At 47.7% G+C, this 27,554-nt stretch overlaps 1 protein-coding gene across 3 annotated transcripts in view; it reads right to left on the bottom strand.

Moving 5' to 3' along the window:
* The window catches only part of ZFYVE28 (zinc finger FYVE-type containing 28), an 826,377-nt gene that overhangs the window by 35,530 nt on the left and 763,293 nt on the right, over positions 1 to 27,554 (bottom strand). For 2 of the 3 annotated variants that reach the window (XM_086964197.1, XM_086964198.1), the window contains 3 exons: positions 23,524 to 23,675; positions 22,833 to 22,949; positions 5,781 to 5,885 (listed from right to left, as the gene is read on the bottom strand). In XM_086964197.1, coding sequence (XP_086820323.1) covers positions 5,781 to 5,885; positions 22,833 to 22,949; positions 23,524 to 23,675 — 374 coding nt within the window. Of the gene's footprint in view, positions 1 to 5,780; positions 5,886 to 22,832; positions 22,950 to 23,523; positions 23,679 to 27,554 lie in introns of all 3 variants that reach the window. The other variant, XM_086964196.1, reaches the window with a different exon arrangement.

Genomic DNA, 27,554 nt, shown 5'->3' with positions numbered 1-27,554 from the left:
CGAATCGCCCGCAGCTCCAGAAGGTTGATGTGGAGCCGGGACTCCGCCGGAGACCAGAGGCCTCTGATCTCCGCCTCTCCCATGTGGCCTCCCCAGCCCTGGAGGGACGCGTCCGTCACAACTACGTGCTCCGGCTGGGGTAGGGAGAGGGGTCTGCCACTGACCCAGTCGCGGTCCGTGAGCCACCACTGCAGTTGCTTCGCAGTGCCCTCCGAGATCAGGACATGATCGGACAGGTTGCCCTGATGCTGGGCCCACTGAAACTTCAGGTCCCACTGCCGAGCCCGCATCCGCCACCTGGCGTGACGCACCAGAAGGATGCAGGAGGCCATCAGCCCCAGAAGCCGCAGCGTCAACCTGACCGAGACCCGGGATAACGGCCTGAAGACAGGAATCAGAGCCTGAATATCCCGAACCCGCTGTTCGGGTGGGTAAACCCGAAACTGCGCCGAGTCGAGAACCGCTCCGATGAAGAGGAGCTTTTGAGAGGGACACAGGTGTGACTTCGGCACATTGATGGAGAACCCCAGCAAGTGCAGGAGGTCGGCCGTAGTCTGGAGGTGGCTGACGACTGTCTGGGGCGAGCCCGCCTTCAACAACCAGTCGTCGAGGTAGGGGAAGACTGATACCCCCTGCCTGCGCAGATGGGCTGCGACCACCGCCATCACCTTCGTGAACACCCGTGGGGCGCTGGCAAGGCCGAAGGGGAGCACGGTAAACTGAAAGTGCTCTTGGCCTACCATGAACCGTAGGTAACGCCGGTGGGCCGGCAGGACGGGGATGTGGAAATAGGCGTCCTGCAAGTCCAACGCTACCATCCAGTCTCCTGGGTCCAGGGCAGCCAGGACCTGAGCCAAAGTGAGCATCTTTAACTTCTCCGTCCGGAGGAAGCCGTTGACGTTCCGCAGATCCAAGATAGGGCGTAGGCCCCCTTTGCCCTTCTTGGGTACCAGAAAGTAGTGGGAGTAACAACCACGTCCTACTTCTGGCCCAGGAACGCGCTCGATGGCCCTCTTGGCCAAGAGGGCCGAAACCTCCTCTTGCAGAAGTTGCAAGTGATCCCCCGACACACGGTGGTATTGAGGTGGCATGGATGGAGGGGATGACTCGAAGGGGAGGGAGAAGCCCCTTCGGACAATTTGCAGCACCCACCTGTCCGAAGTGACTGTATGCCAGTGGGAGAGGTGATGGCGAACCCTGCCTCCCACAGGCGTCACATGGGCCTGAAAACTCGGACTAGTAAGGTTTTGAGGCAGGGGCTGCTGAGGGAGGTGTGGACTGGCCTCGCCGCTGGCCCCGACCACCGCCACGGCGGTTCCCACGTCCGCCACCGCGTTGCTGAACATTCTGCGGCGCGTGGCTGACGGTACGTGGTGGGGCGCCCCTTCCGTGGCCACGAAAGGAGCGAAAGGCACCCGATTGCTGGCGTGGGGCCGTAAGGCCCAAGGACTTGGCCGTGGCCCTGGAGTCCTTGAAACGTTCCAGCGCATGGTCTGCCTTGTCGCCGAAGAGGCGACGGCCATCAAACGGCATGTCCAGGAGGGAGGCCTGGACATCGGCCGAGAAGTTGGCGGACCTCAACCAGGCGTGGCGTCGAACCGCCACCGTCGTTGCCATCGCCCTGCCCAGTGAGTCCGTTGTATCCAAACCCACACCGGATAGAAAAGCGTGCCGCATCCCGGCCGTCCGCAAGGGTTTGGCTGAGTTTAGCCCTGACCTCCTCAGGGCATTGTGGCAGCACCTCCGCAACCGTGTCCCACAGAGTGTGGGTGTAGCGGCCCAAGAGACAGTTGGTGTTCACAGACCGTAGCCCTAGGCTCACAGACGAGAAGACCTTCTTCCCGAACTGCTCATATCTCTTGGATTCCCTGTCGGGCGGGGCCGACGGGAATGCGGTTTGGGAGTTAGAGGCCTGGATGACCAGGCTCTCGGGGGTGGGATGGGTGGACAAAAAGCATGGGTCGCCCGGTGCCGGGCGGTAGCGTCTGGCCACGTTCCTGTCCACAGGGGGGCCTGTGGCGGGCTTGGACCAAGTGCCCAGAAGAACGTCACACAAGGCCTCATTGAACGGCAGGAGGGGCTCCGGAGCCGGACTGCGGTTTGAGGACCTCGGTGAGGAGATTAGTCCTCACGGCCGCGACGGGGAGCTGAAGGCTCAGGGCCTTAGCTGCCTTCGTCAACACTACGCTGTAAGCAGAACCCGCCTCCGAAGCCACAGTCGGGGGCGACGTAAATCCAGTGTCAGGCGAGGTGTCAATACCACTGGCCTCCCCAAGCTCATATGTCCAGTCCTGGTTTGACTGGCAATCACGTGCCAGAGGGTCCTCGGACCCCTCCCACTGCTCCTCGTCACCTGGCTCCTGGAGACCAGGATCAACAGCCAGGGCCTCCTCGTGGAGATAGAATTCTCCAAAGGCCGTCGGAATCGGCGCCCAGCGGCGCCCTTCCGACTCCTGAGTAGGACCGTAGGAAACATTGGGGGCGGCAACCACATCGGCTGCCGGGGACGACACCTGAAGGGACGGCGCCGGTGAGGTCGTAAGGTCGACCGGCGAGGTCCCGGATCCGGAGCCGGATCCAGCGAGGTCGCGCGGCGCCGGGACCGAAGTCGCCAGCGGCGCCGGGCCCGAAGCACCCGACGTCGTCGGGGCCGAAGCGCCCGACCCGGAAGGACCTCCAGACGGAGCCGATCGGCCCGAAGGCGCCACGGGAACCGACTGAGGAGGGAGGGCCCTCATGGCCATGAGGTACCTCTCGACCTCCTCCTGCGACGCGCCGTGCCCAGGGACCCGAAGGTGTGGGGCAGGCGGCGACGCTTGCGACTCCTGCGGAGCCGCGTGGGCGGTGTCGCCCGAGTCCCCGGCCGCATCGAGCGAGCGTCGGGGCGGGTCGGAGGACCGATGGTGTCGCTCCGACCTCTCATGCCTCTTACCTGAGGACTTGGAACCAGACGATCGGTGTCCACTTCCGGAACGTCGATGACTCCGACCTCGCGACCTGTCCCTCGACCTCCCGTGGGACCGGGACCGGGACCTGGAGCGGCGCGGGCCGAGTGCCTCAGCTCGAGACGCTTGCGGGACCGCTCCCGCCTAGCCTTCGACGTCAGGGCCCGGCAGTCGGCGCAGGTTCGATCGTCGTGGTCGAGGCCTAAGCACTTCAGGCACCGGCGATGGGGGTCCGTGACCGACATGAGTCGGCCGCACTTCGAACAAGGCTTGAACCCGGGCATCCCTGGCACCGATAGTCGAGACAGTCGACTAAGAAAGATCAAAAAGGATCAAAAGTTTTCAGTCAAAAAGTGACTGGGGGTAGAGCTTCTTCCGGATCTGCGCTAGCTGGCGCGGAAAAAAGAAGAACTGACGTCAGCGCGCATGGGCGCCGTCTAAGTACTCCGACGACGTCATCCCGGCGCTCACGACGCCGACGACGGACGCGGAGCCGCAGACGACGCCTACCGGCGCGCAGGGGTATTGCTACGCAAAAGTTTCCGGATCCAGTCTGACGCCTGGGGATATTCTAAGGTAAGGAATCTATCACTAACGTGTCTCTTTCAGATTCAAGATTACTAGTACTTAAACTGATCATTACCTCCTCACCCATCGTCCTCGCTCCATTTCCAACATATATGTGATATTACCCAAGAACATGAAACAGCTGGTGTACCAGTTCAAATTAAAACTCTTTAGTCATATATTCAGCAACTCCAGTGATTTATTCACATTTATAATTTTAGCTATTCTCATGTATGCTGGTGATGAGGTATGTTAATCGAATAACCATGTTTTTAGGCCCTTCTTGAAATCCTGCAGGGTGTCAGTCTTTGTGCTCTCCTTTGTAATGCTGGTCACTGGTGTATTCAACTGTATAGCCTTGGACCGTGTCATGTATGTGCATGTAACTTGCATGATCGAAGTAACTATTGGCTGCAATACTACGTGTCTCTCGGTCCTTTTTCCCCATCACCCCCCCATCCCCCACGGGCGGCAATCTGAGGGATAGCCCAGGGCGCCACAGGCTCTAGCTACGCCTCTGAACAGAGTTCGTTTTTGACCACAAGGTCTGGATAAAGTAGCTCTGCTCCTGCTATCATCAAAATAGCAAAAACATGGTTTCGCTTTCCATAAAGTTTCCTCAGGATGTTGTTGTTTTGTACCATTTCAAATGAGTAAAAATATTCAAAAAATATGCCTTTTCGAAGTAGTAATAGTGATCCTTCCATTCAAGTTGGAGTACTGCTGTTTTTCTAATGAGTTGTTCAATTGGTACACATACTCCAAACCACGGTCATGCTTCTCATTTGAAGTTATGATAAGCGACAAGACACGCATGAAGTGGTAGAATCATTAGACTGCTCCTACCAGAGCTAAATCCTCCTTATCCATAAACCATTACTAGAAAAGGCCACAAGAACCTGAACGATAAGCTTGAATTCTGCTATCCTAGAAGTATATTAAGATTAGAAAAAAACAACTCCGCTGTTTGTGTCCAAGTGCAGATCCAAGACTTGATAGGGTAGTCAGTCCTATTATGGGGCCAAACACCGTGCATTAAAATATCTCACTACGAGGGCTAAGGGGAACTATACTTTATGTTACCCTCACAGATGCCATAAAACATGTCGGTTTAGGTAGGGTGAGAGTCAGTTGTCTTTTTCTCTTATGCTGCTTTTGCTCTTTGAGGTGTGCCCTAAAACTCGGTTACAATTGTCATTAAGAAAACAATGTTGTCACCAAAAAATAAGAATACTAAAATGAAATTCAGAATTAACTGAGCCATATGAATGGCAAATGTGCATGATACACAGAACAAGTCAAATAAATGAGAGTACAGCTCTTCCATCTGCTGAGCCCAGACATACGCATTAGCAAAGCTGGTAGGTCTGGTTTTGGCTGATAGCCTTTTGGATTTGTCATTGCTTGTTTCGTTTTGTCATGGGTTTTGCAAAACTTTATTGTTGGCAAAGCTGCTGGGCCCTTGTCACTCAAAAAATAAAACCCGATTATAGGCCAAACTAGTTTTGGGCCTCAAAATACAAAGTGCCATTGAAGGGAACTGCTTTGTGAATAGATGCGCTCCTTGTGTAAGGCAAGAATGCACACAATGAAGTTAGCCAATAGCTGGAGTGGGCTGACCTACAGCCCCTGTAGTAGGCGGAAAGAAATATGAATAACACAATCAGTGACACATGGATTAAGAAGGCTAGCTGAAAGCCTCCATACAAAAGTATATTATACCTAGTAAACACCAGACCCAAACACAGCCATTTCTTCCTTCACAGTTATCCTGGCCCAACAAGGCATGTTAAAGAAACCCACTGGTCAGGTCCACACTGACGTTTGGGCACCTGTAGCAGAGACTTCCCTGCTTCTAGTGAGAATGCATTATTTGGTAGGTGTCATCTAACAAGACACTTTTTGTGCCTTTTCTAACAAACTAGTCAAAAAAGACCAGACCAAACTAACATCCCATGCCCCCATGAGAACGTGAATTCTCCGCGCTATAAGAGAAATGCACAAACCAGAAAATGGATCACACGCAGAGTGACTATGAATGCTGCTGCTCTTTCTCTTTACTCCAGTACGTGTATGCCTATGTATGGACTTCCAGAACCTACATAGAATTTGTGCATGCGCATAAGTGAATTTGTTTGCAAAAGGTTTGTAGAATTACACTGAGATCTCTTGCTCCAGACAGAGAATAAATTCTGCTGCATTTACTTTAACAGTATGTTGGCAAAAAAAACTATTTTATAGTCTTTTGAAGAAGAATTAGTAAGGAACCTTCAAACTCTCCATCCCGAGCTTTTGCTGCAAGTTCTGAGGAAGAAATAGTTTCCTGGCACAAAGCACAGTCTTCTAGTGCTGCACTCCTCAAGCCTTGGATAACTGGAAAACAAGATGGAAAGAAAGAAGAATTGAGATCATCACTGCTTCAAACAACATATTCATATTCAGAACACCACCATGTTCCTTGTTCTACTTAAACATGGTACCAGCATCTTGCTTAGCCTTACTTAATTTAAATGTTGTACTAGAGTGCTGTGGTACACCTTATTTTGTGTAAGGGGCTGGAATGCCGACCTCTCTAACCCGAGACCTTTTCAGAAATTTAGGCCAGTGCCCGGTGAAGCCGTCAAACCTATTTCTCCACAAAAGATATCCAGGTCAAACGTATTTCCTTTCCCCCCCCCAGTGTTAGAAATTGAACAAGTATCCAATGTTTGTGATTTCCCCAAGTGGGCCCTAAGAACTTAACCAAACGATGGCATTTCTTTTTATGACAAATGGGATAATGTACTGGGAAGAAAGCATTATTTTCTAAAAAATAAAAAAGGCACCAACCAAACTATTATTGTTTTTAAGTTCACCCTCATACCAGCTTTCAGAAACAGGCAGAGTGGAGAAAAAAACAAATATTCACTAGTTTTTGCAATTTTCTAAGTAGTAGTCAATATCACCGGGTTCTGCTAACTTGCAAAAATAGTATGGGGAAATGCTATTCATTCCTGGAAACTAGGTCCAATATCCAGAATTCAGCAAGGGCTTATTTATGTAGATTGCTCAAGGTTTTCCCGAAAGAAAACAATTATTGGAATAAATCAAAGTTAATGTAAAAAGGAATAAAAGGCACATGTGATGTGGTCTACATCAGTATGTTTTCCCCACTGAAAGCATATCTACGAAATATGTATATCATTGTCTTTCACACTCTCCTAGCCTTAGGGATGTATAGTGCTTACTAGTTATTGAAAAATCTGTGATACCTGAGGCCAACAACCAAGCCACAGCGAACAACGATTTTTCATTGTGTACTTAACATGCATCACTTCATAATAAAACAAGCATTGGCAAAGCCATAGGTCTCTACAATAGCAGAGCTATTGGCGTTGTCAATGTTAATGTCTTATACCCATGTTGTATAGCAGCAGATCTGCTGTACAGCATGGCAGCATGGCTGAAAGTCACTGAAAAAAGCGCTATGATGGAGCCAGGAGTCTGATGTAACAACCAACGCCAAACTACAAAAAAATGAAAAATGGCACAGACTAGTTTAATTGCGTGACGTAAATACAAATATTTAAAACAGACCTATACAGAAAATAATTGCATCTTTAATGGGGGTAGAAAAACAGCTGAAACTACTGATACCATTCAAAAGGCCTCCTACTTGCTAACATCTTGCTATGGTATTTATTAGACAGCTCCTGCACACACAAGGAGACCTCAGTTGACTGCTCATGATACTCCCAGGGTTATCTGAGAGGCGTGAGTCATATTACTGGAGCTATCTGCAGAGACAACTTCTAACATTAGCGGCACTTCACAGCGGAGCCTCTATCCACATAATGGGACCTGCATGGTGACACTTTAGCAGTGCTGCTGAGCCTTCAAGGAGAAAGGGTGACTTTTCAGCAAGACTGCACAAGAGATAGTGTAATAGTGCAGGTATACTCATGTCGGTAGCTGTTTGCATATAACATTACAAAGTGCACAGTGCGACCCAGATAAGAGGTTAACGGCGACATGAGGGAGGATATAGATCTCCACCGCATATTCAATTCAAGAGGTGCACCTTTGACCACAGCCTGGACTGAGGGGGTTTCATTGAAAGAAACTGAAGAGGAGAGACTAGACTCGTAGGGTGTGCGGGACTGCATGGACGTCATGCCCCCAGGACTAACACTGTGGTACACAGCCTGGAGGGAAATTTCAGTGTAGGGACCCCTGATGCGAGGAAGAGGGATGGGGCGGGGGGGGGGGGGGGGTGAGGAGAAGCGACAGGGATGGGGAACCCCTACCCTCTTCAACATTTACATGTCACCACTAGCAGACATCGTCAGAGCACACAACATCCACATCACCTCATACGCTGATGACACCCAACTAGTCCTCTCGCTCTAAGCGAACCCCACCCGGACAAAAAACAACTTCCACCACTGCATGAAGAACATAGCAACATCGTTGAGACGCAAACTGAACACCGACAAGACAAAAGTCCTCATCTTCAGCAGACACACCGCCCTCTTGGACAAATCCTGGTGGCCCACGGAGCTCGGTACTACCCCCACACCTAAAGACCACGCCCGCAACCTCGGCATCGTACTAGACAGCAAACTCGCCACGCAACGCCAGTTAAACACAGTTGCCGTCCACACAATCCACATGCTCAGTACGATCTTGATATGGCTCCCCATCCACACCAAGAAAAACTGTGATGCAGACACTCATCACCTGCAGACTCAGGTACGGAAACGCACACTATGGAGGCACAACCTCCAAACTCATGCAAAGACTTCAGACAATCCAGAATGAAGCAGCTAGGCTCATCCTCAACCTGCCCAAGAGAACACACATCACCCAACACCTGAAAGACCTCAACTGTATACCCAAGCAGAAGAGATGCCAGTTCAAGCTCTTGACCCACAGCTGCAAAGCCCTCCACAACTTAGGTCCACACTACATGAACCATCGCCTGACCTTCACCAGCCATCCAGAAACCTTTCTTCACCTCGCCATTGCAGAGACTCCACACACTCGCTGCAGTCACACCCGAGGACACTGCTTCTCTCCCCTTCACACTGCACCCTCTCTGAGCATCTTCAGGAAGGAACTCAAGACCTGGCTCTTCGAATGAAACCTGCAGCACAGTACCTGGAGACCCCCGGGTGACCAGCACCTCCACAAATTCCTTTCGATTGATTGACAAATCCCACTACTTTTCCTAATGTAGAATGACCTGCAAGTAACAAATTAAGTTTCTCAAAAACGAGTTCCTCACTTTTATTTTACATAAAGTTCTAGAGGTGCGGGAAAACTGCAAACATCCTATTATATGACTTATTAACACGTCAAAATAAAAAGAATACCCCACGTGTCCGCTGGAACCATTCTCAGAGATGGGAAAAGCTCAAAAAAGGGCTTCAATATTCCTTTTCAAAGTTAGCTGCTTTATTTGGGACTGGAGTCAACAGGACCCGTTCAAACCTACTATCCACACACAAGGGATCAGAGGAGAGTCCATAGTGGTCAGTCTTGCTACACTTTCTTATCCAGAATGACCTGCAAAAAATGTCCTCATATTTGTGAGTGAAAGTTCCGGAATGTGCAGAGAATGACAAAGGTTCTATTGCCAAGTGTTTCCGTACTTAAAATACAGATTGGTAAATACTATACAGTATAACACTTCTGGGCATCAGGATAGGCAACAGTACATCGACCTTAAGGTATTTTAAACATACAATTAGTAAGACGATCAAGCAACTGAAGATAACACATACAATGAAAATAACAGTTGAACACATAATCAGTGGTCACTTCTGTCTTGCCCCTCCTATTGCATGTATTGCCCAGCTTCGTCCTAGGGTAATGCAATTAAGTTCCCCACATACAGGCAACGATGATTGTCGCTGCAAGTAATCCTAGAATATATAGTTACTCCTGTACCGGATAATGCACAATGAAAAGGCGTGCCATTAGGATATCAGCCCAGCTGATCCTACATCATCCCCCCACTGAGCACCCAATCACACCCAGGCGTTTCCTGGTTTAGCAAATAATTACGTAGGTGATCCCACATGTCTTTTCGCACGTTTGAGAGTGGGATGGTGGCATAGTATGAGTCTAGCTCTCTGGCGGCTGGCATCTATGGGAAGGGAGGGCGAGGGCGCCGGCAAATTATTATTACAAAAAAACATACCTAACATGACGTCCTCACTCCGGACCTCTTCTTTGCAGGAACTGGACCCGGATGCTAGAACTCTTACCCAATCCTGGCACTGCTCACATGCAGCATGTGAGCAGAGCCCTGGTTGGAGGGAGCGGCCCCACTCTGCGCTCCACAGCGCACTGGAGGCCTACACATACTCTCAGATGGGTAGCCCGAGCTACTGCACCCTGCTCACCTCAACAGAATGCCCAATGGAACAGGCCTCCCCATGCAAGCGGATCCCACCCACCAGAGGAGTGGGCTGCTCACAGGAGGACCCACAGGCCAAAATGCCCCACCTACCAGTGCACATTAGCAGTATGTGCACTGGGTCCTTCTCTCACCAGGCCACAGTCATCCAGGACGACCACTGTGGAAAGACGTAATGGTCCCAGACAGCTTCCTGGTAACTGAGATGTATGTGGCTCCTAGAGGATATGGCAGATGTGTACTGATTACTGACGGATTATGCACTCAACTGGCAGAGTCTCACCAACGTGCGGCCATCCTGCGGCTGGGCTCTCTGACTCTCCTTCGCAGTGTTCTCCCCCATAAAACAGTCATGCATGTGTGTAGAAAGGCCTATAACTAGGAAAAGGGGGTTGTCATTCAGGGTCACTTGACATAAGCTCAACTGACTTCATAGCAAATCTGATGCTTGACTTGTCCTCTCTCACCCCTCCTGTTTTATGAACCAGTTGGACAAGTACCTCTAGGTTTTACATGTCCTGGTATTAAAAAACTCATACATTTGTTTTTACTACTGTGAGGCCTACCTCTCCCATAGATTAACCTTGGGTTACCGAATTACATTTCTAACTACATTGCTAACTTTTGTTTATGACCAGGTAGAAATATCATGTTTGGTGTCAGGTGAATTGAGATTTAAAATCCCCTTTAATGGTAAAGACAGATATTAAGTCACAATTCTAAAAATGCCACTTTTAGAAACTTGGCTTTTTCTCGTCTTAACCACTCGGTGTCTGCATCCTGTTCCTGGGTCACATGACTAGGTGTAGTTGGCCTTTGTGTATTTCTCCCAAGCAGCTAAACAATAGCGGGACTGGTGTTGGTAGGATGGTACATCAAAGACCGGATGGGGGTAGAGCTAGGAACAGCCCCACTTGAGCTTCAAAAGACTCTGCCACAGCTCACACGGACAAAGAACTTCACAGTAGTCTATTGGTGCCTGCAGACAGACTGGAACCATGGTAGGGAGGGAGGAAATTTGGGGGGAAACTCAAGACGTTTTTTCCACTGCAAAGGGGGCACAGGTGTAAAATTAGGGCTCTGAGACCCACTCTTCAGTTTACTTCTGGACCTGCAGAACGACTCTCAGAGTACTGCCTTGCTGCCTGTGGCCTGCTGTGCATTTCAGAGGAATGCCCTGCTGCACCAAGAGGACTGCCCTGTGCCCCCATAAGATTGCTCTGCTGCCTGAAGCATGCTTTCCTGCTTGAATCTTAGACTTCCAGAGTTACTAAGATACGTTATCAGAGCCTTCTGGACAGAAAAGTCTCAAACCATCTTTCACCCCCACCTGGACACAGCTGAGTGAGTTTTGGGCCTTCATGTGGTGGTGCTTCTCCAGTCCTGAACCTTTGGAAGAGGCGGGAAGTCAACAGGATGCATCAGCATCGAAATGGGTTTTGACATGTTTGACAAATAACTGCTACAACTTACTTCTTGCTTTTCGGAGTGCACAGTTTAATCCATCATCCCCAATGGGTGGAACCACCCCTTATCTGAATAAAAAATAAGCTGCTCTTGAATGAGAGGATGAAGTAGCAGTTATAAAATTGAGAGCAGGCGTGAAGTAGGTGGCAGTCAATAAACTTATGACACAATGTACATGACTGCAACCAAGTTCTTTACAGCATCATCTTTCCAAGTTAGAAAGGTAAAAAAAGAAAAGCACGACTAGGAGTCGACAAATTATGGAAATGTTAATCGGGGGTGTCGATACCGATTGTTGGAAAAAAGAGAAAGACAAAACTACATAATTACATTGGGGACGGAGACATGGGCGCCTACTACACAGGGGCGGACAGCCCGATTAGGGGTGATGGGTTGGGAGGGGGTAGGGGTGAGGAGTGTAAAAAAAAAAAAATTACATCTTACCTTATCGCCGCTGCTTCTCCCCTCTGCGTCAAGACTCCGCTGGCGCCGGATAGAAACCAGTTAACACCCAGGCTCCCCTGACCAATCACAATGCTGAAATGCCGCATTTTGATTTGTCTGAGCGCCTTGGTTCGGCGCTCAGCCAGGGATTGGAGGTCTGGGCATGTTCCCCTCACAGGCTGTAATGCAGCCTGAATGGAGAACATGCAAAGTGTGCATGACTGTTTAGTACGGCCCCAGAGGGCCAGCCAAACACTCTTTCCGCCCTTGGAGTGGGCAGACCACTCCTCTCCTAACCTGGAGCCGTCCTGCTCACCCGCCCGCAAAGCAGAACAGAAACATAAAATGATAATAACTGTTATTATCATTTTATGTTTCCTTTATTGATACTGCTTAAAAGCAGTGGGGCGACGCTCTTACGCCTTAGTGGAGAAGCCGGCACTGTTAAAACATGCACATCTACTGGTTATGCACAACTTACATGAAAATGTTGTGAAGCATTTACCAGTTGCACAAATAGGTGGTAGGCTGCGCGTTGGTTGGAGAACCAGAATATATGAGTAGCTTACATTTTATCACTACAAGTTTTTCAGAAAATATATAGTAACAAAGCAACATGCATAGATTTGTTTAACATAATTTTTACATCGTTATTTGAACTATGAATCATTTTTTTATCAGCAGCTGACAAATGGCATAGTAATTAGGTGCTAGAGCATTCATTTGGTACATATTTAGGGCCTCAAGACCTATGTATCCTGTGTTGTAAGCACATGTGAGTCACTAAACACTTAATGTAGCATGCAACATGGGCCTGTAAGCACAAATCAGCTCGGTGAGTATTGTAATCCTTTCCACAAGAACGATGACAAGGAGATTTTACATCTATTCCCAGGAAGATTGTTCCAAGTAGAATACCAATACTGGCTAGTGAACAGGCAGGCACATCTAAAAGACTTTAGCTCAACTGATTTGGTTTGGAAATGTACTGAAGTGCTAAAAACCCACCACGGGTAGTTAAGTCCTGGCACTGCTTTTGAAACCAGCTCAGAAATAAGGATCTTAAGGTACCATTTAACAATATGCCTTATTAGACAGGTTGGGATTGTACTTTCTAAGGAATTTTACTGACAGCAAATAATTTACCACAGGCGAGAGTCACTGGGATAACTTTTGTGAGACCATGGGCCAACCTTACTTCTGATTTTAACAAGACCTTTTTTGGGTCTCACACAAAGGTTTCAGTACTCCAGTCTCTAGTTCACAAGGGTCCTTCCTATTCTAATCTAGGTGCATTACCTTTCGTGGGTTCTGAATTTTAATGGCATCTACTTTAATGGGGGACTTCACTTAATGTGTTACCGACAGCTGGAGGGGGCGTGGCTTGGGGCCGCTGATGGAGGCCGCCTGATTTGGGAGCTCCATCACTGAGCCCGCATTACTCCTGATTTAACGGCACTCCGAGCCCCCTGCCCCGCCGAGGCTAAAGGTAAAGGGGTCGTGCCCACTCGGCGAAGAACTAGGGCATGAGCCTGGCCCGAGGCGCGAGATATAACAGCTGGAAGCCTGGCCGGCGAAGACGAAGACGCGCGACCTGTAATGGCGGTCTGGCGGAGAAAGTGAAACCCAGTGCGGCACGGATTGTCCCGGTGACGGCGCCTTTCTGGAGCGGTTGACTGCTGACGGACAGAGAGGTGGTGGGTTCCACAGCTCCGGCGAACAATTACCGGAGGTGGACGAGTGGACCGAACCCCCCCGGCCCCGGAATGTGGACGCCTCAAGGCTCCTCTGGGAGACAACGACAGAACAGCTGGGAACTGTGGAGCGCTGAGGCAGTCATTTTGCCCAACAGGGGTCGAAGGGCATTGCGGCCTACTGGGAGAAGAGGAATCGAACACGAGCCGGGGAGCGGATCCCTAAGTGAACTGGCTGCACTTGGATGCTGAGAACTATCGTAGGCAGCCTGGGGATTGCCGACTGGGCCTCAGGGACCAGCTGGTGACTGTGGCAGAGAGCTCCGGCCCGCCGTGCTGTATCGAGGAGCCGGGAGCTAGACGAAAGAGACTGTTCCCTCCCCTGGAGGGAAAAGGCGACGAGAAGGCATGATGGAGCCAGCAAAAACCCCCCGGGTGACCGGCCAACGCACTCTGAGATGCCCCATGCATCGCGCTCAGTGAAGGTGACATTCTGGCAATTGGAGGTGAAGGAGGCCCCGGTAGAGAACACATTTGATGGTCCACAGAGGGCATTGAGCAGGAGGCATAGAGAAACGGCTGGGGAGCTTGCCACCATCGAAGAGGCTACAGTGGCACCTAGGGGGTCAAGAGAACTCTGCCAGAGCAGGGTCCACACGGCTGCCCTACCTTGTCCGGGCTTGATCTCGGTCCGCTGGAAGAGGAACTGAGAGACCGAACCAGACACTGGGGTGAGATTGGGTGTGACCCTACCAGTGCGGGACCTTCTTGTTAGAAACGCGGGGGGCTCTTATCCCTGTGACGACTCACAATGGGAAAGCTTAAAGGCAAGAAAGAAGGGGCTCAGCAACAATCGGACACTGAACTAACTGGCCGGGGGAGCACGAAGAGCTGGAACAACCGCATGATCCCCACCTGCAGCTCCAACTGGACAAAATCTTGGCGGCGATAGCAGACTCCAGGGCGGCGCAGCAGCAGGATATAGCTCAGGTAGTCACGGGCCTGGGCCTCTTGCGAGCAGACCATGGTAAACTGGTGGACAGAGTTAAAGAAGTGGAGGGAGCAATACAGGCCATCGAACCACTGCAAAGCGACCTCAAGGCCACAGTGACTGATGTCTTGGATCGTGTTGGAGCGCTGGAGAATAGGGCAGAGGAGGCGGAGGGGTGCAACCGCCTGAACAATATCCGCATAGTGGGATTGCTGGAAAAAATGGAAGGAAATGATATGGGGCAGTATCCTGGAGTCATGGCTCAAGACGGTGGTGGCTCCTGAGGGCCTCTCGACCTTCTACACTTTGGAAGGAGCACACAGGGTGCCCGCCAAGCCGCCTCATTAGGGACGACCCCCACGGCCGGTGGTAGCGAGGCTGCTACACTATCGCGACAGGGACCTTCTGCTCCAGAAAGCACGCATGGACGGCCCTTACCAAGTGGGGAACAGTGAGTGAACCTATTCCCGGACTACACTTATGAAACCCAACGACGCCGGACCTCCTTCTTGGCCGTCAAGAGGGAACTGAGGGAGGAGGACTCCAGTACTTGCTGTTATTCCCGGCCAAGCTGCGAGTCATTGTAGATGGTGCATCAAACTTTTATGACACCCCAGAGGACGCCTGTGCTTGGTTAGAGTTGTACCAAGCTGGGAAAGATGGTACGGGGCAAAGGGCGCAGGTTCCCGCAGACCATCTGCTTCAGAGGAAGTCAAGGAGGCTTCGGCGTAGGCGGGGAGACCTGAGGAGGCCATTGTTGCAACAGACGGAAGCAGAAAGGCGGGATGCACTGGATGCGGTAGCAGCACTGTCGGGAGCGCAGGGTCGGCGGTCTCCAGGAGGAACAGACTCCGGAAAGGATAAAGGTGGGTCTGATACCGAACACTCGGAAGCGGACAGTACGCACCTGCTGAAGGTCACGCCGGCAACAGCAGAAGGGATGCTGGACGAGGGCTGAGGCAGCTGTTGAGTCGGTCATGGCGAGATTTCGCAGCCTTGGTGGACTCGCGGTTCCAAGTTTTGGAACGGGGCGGGGCGTGGGGGGGGGGGGGGGGGGAGGGGGGAGGAGGAGTGTTTGTTTAAAATGTTTTTGATATTATTCCAGGGCTCAGTCTGACATGTGAGGCACGCAGAAGTTGGGAGGAGGCCCGTTGGCACCCAGTCCCCCCTCATCGCACTTAAGGCGTGCCCTCAGCGACTGCTGTTGGGCTTAGTAGAGTGTGTATCGGTTTGGATGGGAACTAGCGGTGAGTCACTAGGTCCTGTTCTTGGGGGGGGGAGAGGGGGGTTAGTTGGGGAGTTTGTAGGGGGGATCTCACCGGTGTGGTAGCAGGAGCCAGATGGGGAATGCAGATTTTACTCATGGGGCATGGGAGATACCGCTGATTTACGTTGTATAACCTGGGATGTGAGGGGCCTCCACACCATGACACGACACATAAGGTACATGCATACTTAGTTCGCAGGGGAGTACACATAGTGTTGCTCCAGGAGACTCATTTAACTAAGGCGGAGGGATTAGCTCTGCAGAGACGCTGGAGGGGGCAAGTATTCAATAATATCTATTCGGCGTTTGCATGGGGGCCTTCCAGGTCACGAGGCAGATGATAGACCCAGCAGGCAGTTACGTGGCCATAGAAGGTAGGCTAATAGGCAGAGATATAGCCTTCTGTAGTGTGTATGCACCGAACGTGGATCAGTTGGGTTTTCTGACACAGCTCTCTGGGTTGCTGGCATGTTATCTTGTGAGCTCGATAGTGATGGAGGGAGATTTTAACTCTATAACGGACATATCGCTCGATAGATCTCACCCCCCGCTGGCCGATTCCCCGGTACACAGGTTGACTAAAGGCAGACTTGCATGGCAGAACAGCTGGGGGTTGGTCGACGCATGGCGAATTCAGCATCCATGCGACCGGGATTACTCCTACTTCTCCGGAATGCACGACCTACATGTCCGGCTGGAAACGGTGGTGTGCTCGCCGATAGTGCTGCCCGCTATAGTACAGACTGAGTATCTCACTAGGACGATCTCAGATCATAACCTGTTGCTTTTCACCTTGCACTGGATGCCTGGGGTATCGAGTGTGCCCACATGGAGGTTACGCCCTGACACATTAGAGGATCCGATCTTCCAGAGAGAAGTGGGCGAGGGAATCGTTCATTATTTTGCGGAGAACGCTGGATCGGCGTCAACGAGGGCAATAAAATGGGATGCCTTTAAAGTGGTAATCAGAGGACTATGCATAGGAAAATACGTGGGAGTGCGAAAGGTGCTCCTACAAGATTTGAACCGAGCTGAGGAAGGGCTACGTAAGGCGGAATTAGGTAGGCCTAATCACCCTGAGCTTCAGACTGAACTAATGGCGGCGAAGGAAAAGGTAGCAGAAGAGGTGGAACGATTGCGCTGTTTCGATTACAAGTCTTACACAATTCATGCAGAGGGAGACAAGGCAGGGACCCTAATAGCTTGGTTGGCCAACCCGGAGAAGAGAGGATCTGCTGTCTTGGCCTTAGAGTCGGAAGATGGGGAGATGGTGTATACCCAAAATGAGATCTTGTACCGTTTGAGATATTATGAGGAGCTCTATGAGAGCTCGCTAGTGGCAGGGGACCCAGAAATAGGTTCCTTTTTGGAGGGAATCCCACTTCCAGAGTTGGAGCGCGAGCAAACAACATGCTTGAACCGGGCGATAGAACTAGGTGAAATTAGAAGCACCATTAAACGTATGGCCAAGAATAAGACACCAGGAGTAGACGGTTTGCTGATAGAATTCTACGGGAAGTTTATAGATTTGTTGGCACAGAGACTACTGGAAGTCTACACGGAAGCAAAAGCCCTGGGTCAACTGCCCACCTCTATGCGGGAGGTATTGGTGATCCCACTTTTGAAGCCAGGTCGGGAGGGGACGAACCCGGCCTCATACCGCCCGTTATCGATGCGGACTACAGACTACAAGATACTGAGCAGCATCTTTGCGACCCGTCTCTTAAACAATATGACCACGCTGATCCATGAAGACTAAGCTGGTTTTATACCAACGAGGAATACATCCACAAACGTTAGAAGATTAGTGAGGCTGCTTGAGGAAGATCAGCGGAGGCCCGGCAACCAATGATCTTATCAGTGGATATAGAGAAGGCTTTCGACAGCTTGGAGTGGCGGTACCTCTTTGAGACAATGGGTCGCTTTGGCCTGGGATCGGACTTCGTACAGTGGACAACAGTTCTATATGTGTCAGCTGTGGCCAGAGTGCGATTGGGAACACTGATATCCTCACAATACCCAGTGGCCCGTGGTACCAGGCAGGGTTGTTCGCTGTCACATGAAGAAATGGGACCCTCTCTATATTTAAATTAATGACCAGGGTAAAGAGAGAGAAACAACAATATGAGCATACAAAGATTCCCCCTTGGTCACTTCCTACTTACGTAACATGTTTCATTGAATTAGTCTATTGACCTTCTTAGTAACATAGGTAAGGCAACAACAATACTTTCATTTTATATATTTTGTTTATTTTCTTTTTTGTAGTGTATCAAAAGACACATATTTTTTTCTTATTTTTAAATCATTTCTTGTATATACATAAAGTTCATAAATATCGTTTACAATTCAGTTCATTTAAAATTTTGGTGCAAAATACCATGAGCTTCACAGTGTTACTAAAGTTTCAATCATATATACAAAACGAAAACAATACAACCCTGCTTATCACACATCAACCAACAAACACACTTACACATTCATACATACTCCACATTTATTCCAATCCCAGCATCACCAAGGGAGCGTTCTTTATCTTCGTTTGCAGAATGGAGGCAAGCGTTTCGTGGTCTAGCTTTCCTAGAAACACGTCCTGTTAATTAAAACAGTAAGATGTTGATTTTAGTCCACATTAATACTAATGATGCCTTTATCGAGTCGATTCCATTCCTTTCTTTCCTAATGGAAAATAATCTTGTTGTGTCAATTTCTCCCAGTCCATACGATCGTCTTGCCTCTTGTCACTAATTCAGACTCATGCCTCCATTCTGCAAACGAAGATAAAGAACGCTCCCTTGGTGATGCACCTATGAGATAATTTGGGGCTCTGTTTCCTTATTCAACTCACTTTGAAGATAAGCCTATATTCAGATATAAGAGAATCCAGATACTTCAGGTCACTATTTCAAATTAAGGTACCCTGCTCACACATTTGGAAGAGAAATTACAACTCTTCCTTATCTGGTCCTGAGGAAGGTGGTCCAAACCCACCGAAACGCGCGTAGACCTGGCGTGGACAAGACACAAATGACATCTGTGTCACTATAACCTTAGAATCAGTTTTTTTTGCTGGGATTGGAATAAATGTGGAGTATGTATGAATGTGTAAGTGTGTTTGTTGGTTGATGTGTGATAAGCAGGGTTGTATTGTTTTCGTTTTGTATATATGATTGAAACTTTAGTAACACTGTGAAGCTCATGGTATTTTGCACCAAAATTTTAAATGAACTGAATTGTAAACGATATTTATGAACTTTATGTATATACAAGAAATGATTTAAAAATAAGAAAAAAATGTATATCTTTTGATACACTACAAAAAAGAAAATAAACAAAATATATAAAATGAAAGTATTGTTGTTGCCTTACCTATGTTACTAAGAAGGTCAATAGACTAATTCAATGAAACATGTTACGTAAGTAGGAACTGACCAAGGGGGAATCTTTGTATGCTCATAGGGTTGTTCGCTGTCCCCTTTATTGTTCGCACTGGCCTTAGAACCGCTGGCGGCAAAGATTAGACTGGGGGGGTCACTACGATGGGCTGCAGTGTAGAGGAGATCGACAGTGTATATCGTTATACGCCGATGACTTGCTGTTATTTCTAGAAGACGCAGGGAGAGCGTTGATGAGAGGGGGGTCCCTGTTGTAGGACTTTGGAGATGTATCGGGATTGAGAGTAAACTGGCTGAAAACATGCCTGTTCCCAGTAAGACAGGGCGAGCCCCGGCCAACTACGGATAGAGAAGTGAGATAGGAATCCACATGCTTGAAATATTTGGGAGTGCATATCTACCACACTGCAACTGACATGTTAGAAGGAAACGTGAGCCGGGCTGTGAGAGCCTTGAAGGGTAGTATGACCTTTTGGACCACTCTTCCATTGTCTGTGACGGGAAGGATAGCTTTACTGGAAATGGTAGCACTTCTTCGACTATTATATTTTTTTTAGAACTCTCCCAATATGGATCCTGTGCTCCATGTTCAAATTGTTGAAATCGCTCATAGTGAGTTTCCTATGGGGAAAAGGGAGATGCCGGGTAGCGCAGGCAACACTTGTCAGGCCGAAAGCTGAAGGAGGATTGGCAGTTTTGAGCTATATTACCTGGCAACCCAGCTTCAGATATTAACACAGGCAATAGCGCAGGAAGTTAGAGGCCCTGTACAGCAGAGATGTAGGGGAATACCACATTTGTCCTGTCCTTCATAGTGATGCAGCAGAAATTAGACAATAGGGAACTTCGAATGGAGGAAAAGACACTAAGGCTCTGCTGGAACCGCTCTCAACGCAAGGCGGGATTGATACACCCGTATGCGCTTGAGATCCCGTTGGGAATGGTGAAGGCACTTCTGCATGGCGGTGATTGGACGTCATTGCAGGACTGGGAGGACGCAGGAGTCCAGGTGCTAGGAGACCTATATGAAGATGGGGCATTGTTGTCATTCCAGACGTCTACAGGAGAGATATGACCTACTGAGAGGGGATTTCCTATTACATGCAGCATTGACTAGGGCAATCCAGGCACATTGGCGGGGGCCTGGCGGAGCCTAAGATGACCATGGCATGCCAATATACCACGATGGCCGCCGGGACTTTTAAGGCGATAACATGCCTATATACCAGAATGCTAAATGAAGGACTAGCACACCTAGAGACACTGAGGGAGAAATGGGAGTTTGATATAGGAAGGGCTATCCCCGAAACGGCCTGGTCACAGATTATATGCAGGGCTTGGAAAAGCACAAGAAATGCGAGGTTCCAACTAGTGCACTTCAAAAATTCTCCATAGAGCTTATTTGACATCGGGGAAAATCCGGAAATATTTTAAGGTAGCAGAGGCGGCATGTCCTAGATGCACACAAATAGGAGCAGCCTTGATACATATGTTGTAATTGTGCCCTGTGTTAGGGGATTACTGGGAGGAGGTGAGAGAGGCACTAAACACAATTACGGAGAGCCAGTTGACCTTTGATGTGGCACTAGTATCTTGCATTGGTTCCCCCACACATCGAAGACCAAAATATCAAGCAAGTTTGTGGACATGGGGCTGCTGCTGGCAAAACGGGAAATTACGAGGCATTGGAAGGCGACAGTAGGGCCTAGCGTCAGAAGATGGAGGGCTGAGTTTGTGAAATGGGCAAGCAGCGAAAGCACACTTAGATGCCAGCAGGCTAGACAACTAAACAATGAGCAAGCGTTGGAGGCAGCGATGGGATGGGAAACATTAGTGCAAGCATTACGAGATTATCTGACGGAGGGCAACAAGGAGGCGGCGGCACCAGTAGTAGCCGGCCCCGAATCTGACCAGGTACACTGACTGACTAAAGAGAAGGTGACTCCTGTACTCACAAGACAGAACAGACCATAGCGAAACACACCGTGGGGGGAGGAAGGGGGTAGAAGTGTGGGGGGGGGGGGATGCACCACTTGTTGGGGGGAGTTGGGGATATACGTATCATTGGGATATAGTTATTGATATTGACCGCATATGGCACCACAGAGGATGTATAGCAGAACACGTTGGGGATCGGAGGTGTACTGAATCTGCCTACTTTATCACAGAAGGCATCACAATCGCTTTTGCAGCACAAGGCGTTTTCCTACCAGTGTGTCTTATGACCACAAAAATATTTTGTGTCATCACTCAGTTTAATGTGGAAAACACACATTTATGTTGTTTTCTCCCTCTCTCTTTCTTTTTCTCCTTTTCCTTTACAGAGACCGCAATAGGTCAATATTTCTGGTATTCATTGTTAATTACCATGCTTCACTAGGGCCAGCTCATGTCCTGAAGCCCAAACAGTCAGCCTATTTTTGCTGTATTGTTTGTAGGACAGTAGGCGTACCACAGTAGAACTGAGCTATTAGTAGTAGGGATCACTATATTGTCCTGATGAGTAAGCAGTAGGGGACTGCTTACGAAACATGTCGACTAGGAAGCAAGCTATTGCTCTACCTCACAATCCCCTTCTTAATGTTCCCAGCTAGAGTAGTGAATAAAATATATTTTTTCTACTAAGCCAGGGAATTTTTAATCTTTTGTATTTTTGCACTCACTTGTTAGGTCCCTACACTTCACTGACACCCCTACACCTACACATAGCCTCTGTCACAATTTAAGTGCTCCTGCGTAGTTCGTTTGGTCGTAGCACGCCCCGCCCTGTTATAGGGACGGGAAGACCCCTATGATGAAGCATGACACTAAAGGACTTTTTAGTGTGTGAGGGGTATTTTAAAAAGCACATAGTGCTCTTGTCTTTCTAGACCTAAGAGAGAGCCTAGTATCTCACTAGACCCCATAAGAATAAAAAACACCAAAAATTATCACCCCTTCATATTGATAGAATCTCATTGTTTATATGATTGGAGGTAGCCAACATCTGTGGGGAATGGTTTTTCGAATTGATTGATGAAGATTGTGATAATGTAATGCGGATCATATAAAACCCAATAAAATGTGTTTGAAAATATGTTACCGACAGCTGTTTGCCCCACTATGCCATCAGCCAGTTAAATGTAGGGGTATGTGTGTCGTGGTGTCGCCCAACAAACTTGTTGGTAATTTGTAGCCACTTTTTTGTCAATTCAATGACACAATGATCTATTTGGTTCAGAGTCAGAGGCCGGATGTAAAGCATGTGTGTTGGTACCTTCACCAATTACATGTCCATATAAGCCTAACTAAACCTGCATATCACTGAAGGATCATAAACAGTGTTGCTGTCTAACAACCCTCTTTACTCGGAGACACAATTTCACATACCTCAATCTAAAAATGATAAAAGCCCACTGAGGAAAAAGCTACTAGTATGCTGGGCAAAAGGCTCTGGTAATACATATCTGAGAGGTGAGCTGTAAGAAAAGCAGCTTCTTTGGTGGGCTTTGTAAACCAGGCTAATATCTTGTTACTATGCCTGGGTCTCCAGGAGCAGCTAGCTTCAACAATAATGTGTACTGATTTTCTTCACTTGCAGTTAAACCTTTTTATCTGGATTATCCTACACCTCCTGAAAATAAATGAGTAAATGACATATGACAATTAGGTGCGCTCACCTTTCTTCTGCTTATCTTTGTCCTCCGTTTCAGGTTTTGTTGCCATAACTTCAAAAAGAGTCTTGAGGATACTTCTCAAGTCACTTGCATAGTTTGTCTGCAGCTGGTCGGCAACACCTAAAGTATTGAGGAAACCGATTTCCAAACAAACAGTTAATAAAACAAATAATATGTTCACACCCGTCAAAAACTAAAAACAAATCATATCTTACGTATCTTGAGTAACAAGACCCATACAAACCCAACGAGACCATATGAAATGAGCACGGTGAGCACAGGACTCGAGCCCTGCTCTCACTATGCCATAGGACTCAAGCTGCACTATACTGATGAGGCACAAACAGGCCAAGAGAGGGCCAAGTCTGGCAGTCCATGCAGAAGTGTCCCTAGAGGAGCAGCATCAAGGGTGATTAGCATGTGGATGGTTCCGGTCTTTGATGGCATAGTGGGCAACAACACAATGGACAAGGAAGTGGTCTAGAATAATTACAAGTGACTAAGATTATTTCAGGCATTCCACACATCACTTTTTTGTATCTCTTAACTAATTAGATGAACAGACACATTGGTCCTGTTTAGCAACAAAATTAGTGACTCAATAGTTCCTGTTCTCAAATCTGAGCCATAGTTCCTTTAGTCATTCACCTCTTGAATGTGGTACTCAATGCACAGCCACAAAGCAAGAACCCACCTGATATGCAGACAAAAAGCCGGTGTATGAGGTCATTGCTGCTGTGGAACCGTGATCGGATCTTATCCCTGGAAGCAATTTTTGCGGCTTCCAGCGCCAGCTGGATCTCCTCCTGGTCTATATCATCCGATGAACAGGAGCTCGTCATCAAACTGCTGGTGGAAATGGAAGTAAGAATCAGTAATGCACTAACAATTTCTGTGAAGTTCAAGCTGCCTGTAGATCCAAGTCTGCACACCCCCTGTATTTCTTCGGAAAGACGAAAGAAGAAACCGACAAACGGCTGCAAGATCAATCAAATGGTGAGAAAACCTATCTACTAAACGCATATTATGCATTCACACACAAAAGAAACTGAAAGGCATTTGAGCATACCATAGACTTACTGAACCCTTAAAGAGTTTTACAGACACAAATAGAACTTTCTAATGCACCTTTATCACACTCTTGCTTTGTGTATTCAAGAGGAGGTATCAGAGGATTTGCTATCATTGGACATAATTTTACTTGAACATTTATATACGATTTCTACTGAATTAATGTCTAGTATACGGGTTTAAAGCGTTCTAGGCGTTCAATAAAACACTAACTGAACCCAATACACGGGAAGGAAACATTTACTTGGGACAGTAGTAGGTAACAGTCTGTGTAAATGATTTTATTTTAAATTAGACTTTTTTTTATTACACATGTACATATTGAGATGCATAGAGATGGGATGGTTTGGTAAGAGTGGCAGAAGCCAGAATGTATTGTAATTTTCACCTGGGAAGACCGTCAGCATGCATATATCAACAGAAATGAAGTATACTACCCGCTTCTTTTATACTGTTTATATTTCTGTAACATTTGCTGCTGTCGTTAATATTCTCTATATTCAGTGTGCAACTTTACCTTAGTTTAAGTACACAATCGTGGTTTAAAGTACACTAGGAGTGCCCTTCCTATCCAGTTAGGGTAAAGTACATGATTACACTACAGAGTAGACCGCACTCTTGTTTTATGTTTTGTTGTTTTGGGTATTTCATTTTGCTTTTTGTTGCTATTTTCTGTGCACTCAGGAGCATTATTTTGAGTGACTACAATGTTTTCTCTTTATCAGGTTCTGAAAGTAAAAAATTATGAGGAGTGTTCTCTCTCTGAAGCAGATCGCCTCCTGGCAGGCCAGCCCAAGGGTCAGGGGAGCTTGGACCACTGAGGCCTCATATTTTTTTAATATCAAAAACCAGAACAAGATGTTACTAAGCCTTAAGAAGGCTCAATGAGGAGTTCAACTATGAGCGAGACATGTGCCGGGTGAATAGTTTAAAAGTGGTTATCAACCTGTGGTCTGGGAAACCCTGGCGGTCCACAACGCCTATTCAGGGGGTCTGCGAATGCTTTGAACATTAAATAATATTAGCATATTAATAAAGTGTATGTAAATAAATTGTATGTAAATAAAGTAGCAAAATGTAAAACTGAAAATGTTAAAATGTTAAGTAAATGTGTAAGGAATTTGCAAATGGAGGCTAAAAATTATGTTGTTAATTCAGATTGATTCATAAGAGCAGTGCAAATGCATCAAATAGTATGGATGATGGCTGGCCTCAGTTGAATTTATAAAGGTCCCTAATATCCCATTAACATGGATATTTGTATTGCTTTATATTTGTGAATGAAATAAAATATTCCATATTTTGTGTATTTGTTTGATGAATCAATGCGGTCACTTCCTCTTGTGTCCACACTCTCCGTCCCCTGTGAAAGACCTTCAACTGGAACCCCCTCTAACACAGCAAAACCATCACCCAAGCCCTCATCAGCAGCAGACTGAACTAAGGCAACGCACTCAGAACCTCCTCACTAACTCCAGAAAGTCTAGAACGCCTCTGCCACACTAGTCCTCAACCTACTGCGCCACTGCCACAGCACCAAACACCTGCGGACACTACACCGGCTCCCCGTCGAGAAGAGAATCCCCTTCAAACTTCTCACCCACGCCCACAAAGCCCTTCACAACACTGGACCCGCCTACAAGAATCACCGCCTCTCGTTCCACGCATCCCAAGGATCCCTCCGCTCAGCCCAGCTCTCCCTAGCTATGGTGCCGCGAATCAAGAAGACCAGAACAGGAAGTCCTTCCTTCTCCTTCCTCGCGGCCAAGGCATGGAACACCCTCCCTCTCCACCTCCGACAGACACCAACATTCTCCAAGTTCCTGAAGGACCTCAAGACCTGGCACTTCGACGAATGACCCGGAACATCCAGGACCTGCCCCCTCCACCACACAGTCCTTGAGTTGAGACCCTTTCGGGTGAGTAGTTGCGCTTAACTAACCCCTGATTGATTGATTAATGAATGCTTGTTTTTGTAAATGTGTGCATTATTTTGAGGTTCAAATTGTCCAAGTTGCTTAAGTCCGGCTTCCAGCAATGACTCAGTGGGAGGAAGGGGGAAGTGGCTCCCGGATTCCAATAATCATTCAGTTTAAGGTCCCTGGTTTCGGGAAATGGTTACATGGAGGTCAATGGAAGTCAGCAGGTTAAGAACTACTGTTTTAAAGAGTGCGTGCAATGAAATGAATAAAGTGAAAATTGGCATCAACAGAATACAAAACTATAAAGTGTCATCATTTTTGCTCTACAAATAGGTTTTAACCGTAGTTAGTACGTCACCTAAAAAAAAGATTAAAACAAAACGAAACAATTATACAAGTACTGCCGCCTCAACTTTTGAACATCCATTCTTTTCTGCTTCCCCACATTTCAAAGGAAACCACTAATATTAACGTAATTACCGTCAAAAAAACTGGTGAGAAGATTGGAAAAAAGGCGCATTTCTTTTTGTCCCACAGATTATTATTTAGGTATTTGATATTCGGGTTCCTTTCGCCCAAAGAGAAGCAGATCGATTAGTTGTGAGGCAGCAGAAGGGTCTTAGATATGATGCGTTTTACAAACAATTGGTGGCGGCACAAAGGGTGGAAGAGAAAATAACAGGATCGCAAGTGAGGGAGAAAGAGAAGAAAATGTGAGACATAAAGACCAAGAAGAATGAAAGAAAATGAGTGAGAATTAGTAGAAGAGAATGTGATTAGGTGTAAGAAAAGGAAATGGTGGGGAATAAAGAAAGTAAAAACGAGAGAGAAATACAGTGATGCGTGGTCCAGTTCGAACACACGGAGAGCACCTTAGCTACCAGACAACGTCTCCCATCATCAACAGGGAAAGGAGGCCAACGAGAGCCTTGCTTGCAGTACAGCTTGTGAGCCCCCTTGTCGCCCTTGGTCTAAAACTCTCCATGGAAGATACTGACAACGGATTCCATAATGTTTTGTAAAGGGTCTTGCACCAGAGGTCATCACAAGAAATCAATGCTCCTTAATTAAAAATGTGCCTTCTATGAGAGGCACAGGTAAAGAAAGGTACATAACCTCTTCATAATTAGGCAGCACACTCTGTACTTTTCAACCGGTCTCAGGTACTAAAAATCAGATCACCGGCACTTTATTCACATACGTTTTTCCCCCGCATAAGGCAGTTTCTCATCAGTGCTGCCAGTGCCAGAACACTAATAAAGCGGGATTCACTGAGATTCTCACACAGGGAACAAAGAATCCCAACCGGGAGAGCAAACCTCGTGGACCCGAGGAGGGAATAACACATATGAAGAGGTGTTCATAGCTACATGGGTGCTTCTCAGAAAACCAGATTATGGTGCCCACCACTTGTAAATAAACCAATACCTATAAGATCTTTCAGCAAAATAAAATAGTCTCCAATCACTGTTTCTAAGAAATAGTTCCCACATTGTTTTGTACCTAATCTTCACCTACACAGCTGCAGCCTGAAAAAAAACTGCTATTTTATCAAACTCCGCTAGATGGCGATGTGGACTTGTGGAATCAGAAAGCTCGCGTAAACGGCAAAGGGATTTTCACAAAACATATCAGCACCAGAAGTTATTTTACTTGTTATGTCAATATAGGTCTTATTATATCACTATATATTATATTATGCCATTCTCCACACACGCCAAGGATTACATTG

This window comes from Lissotriton vulgaris, chromosome 3_2 (genome assembly GCF_964263255.1).
Source record: "Lissotriton vulgaris chromosome 3_2, aLisVul1.2, whole genome shotgun sequence".
NCBI classification, from domain to species: Eukaryota; Metazoa; Chordata; class Amphibia; order Caudata; family Salamandridae; genus Lissotriton; species Lissotriton vulgaris.
The sequence above is the reverse complement of the archived record's forward strand: the minus strand, read 5'-3'. Positions and strand labels throughout refer to the sequence as shown.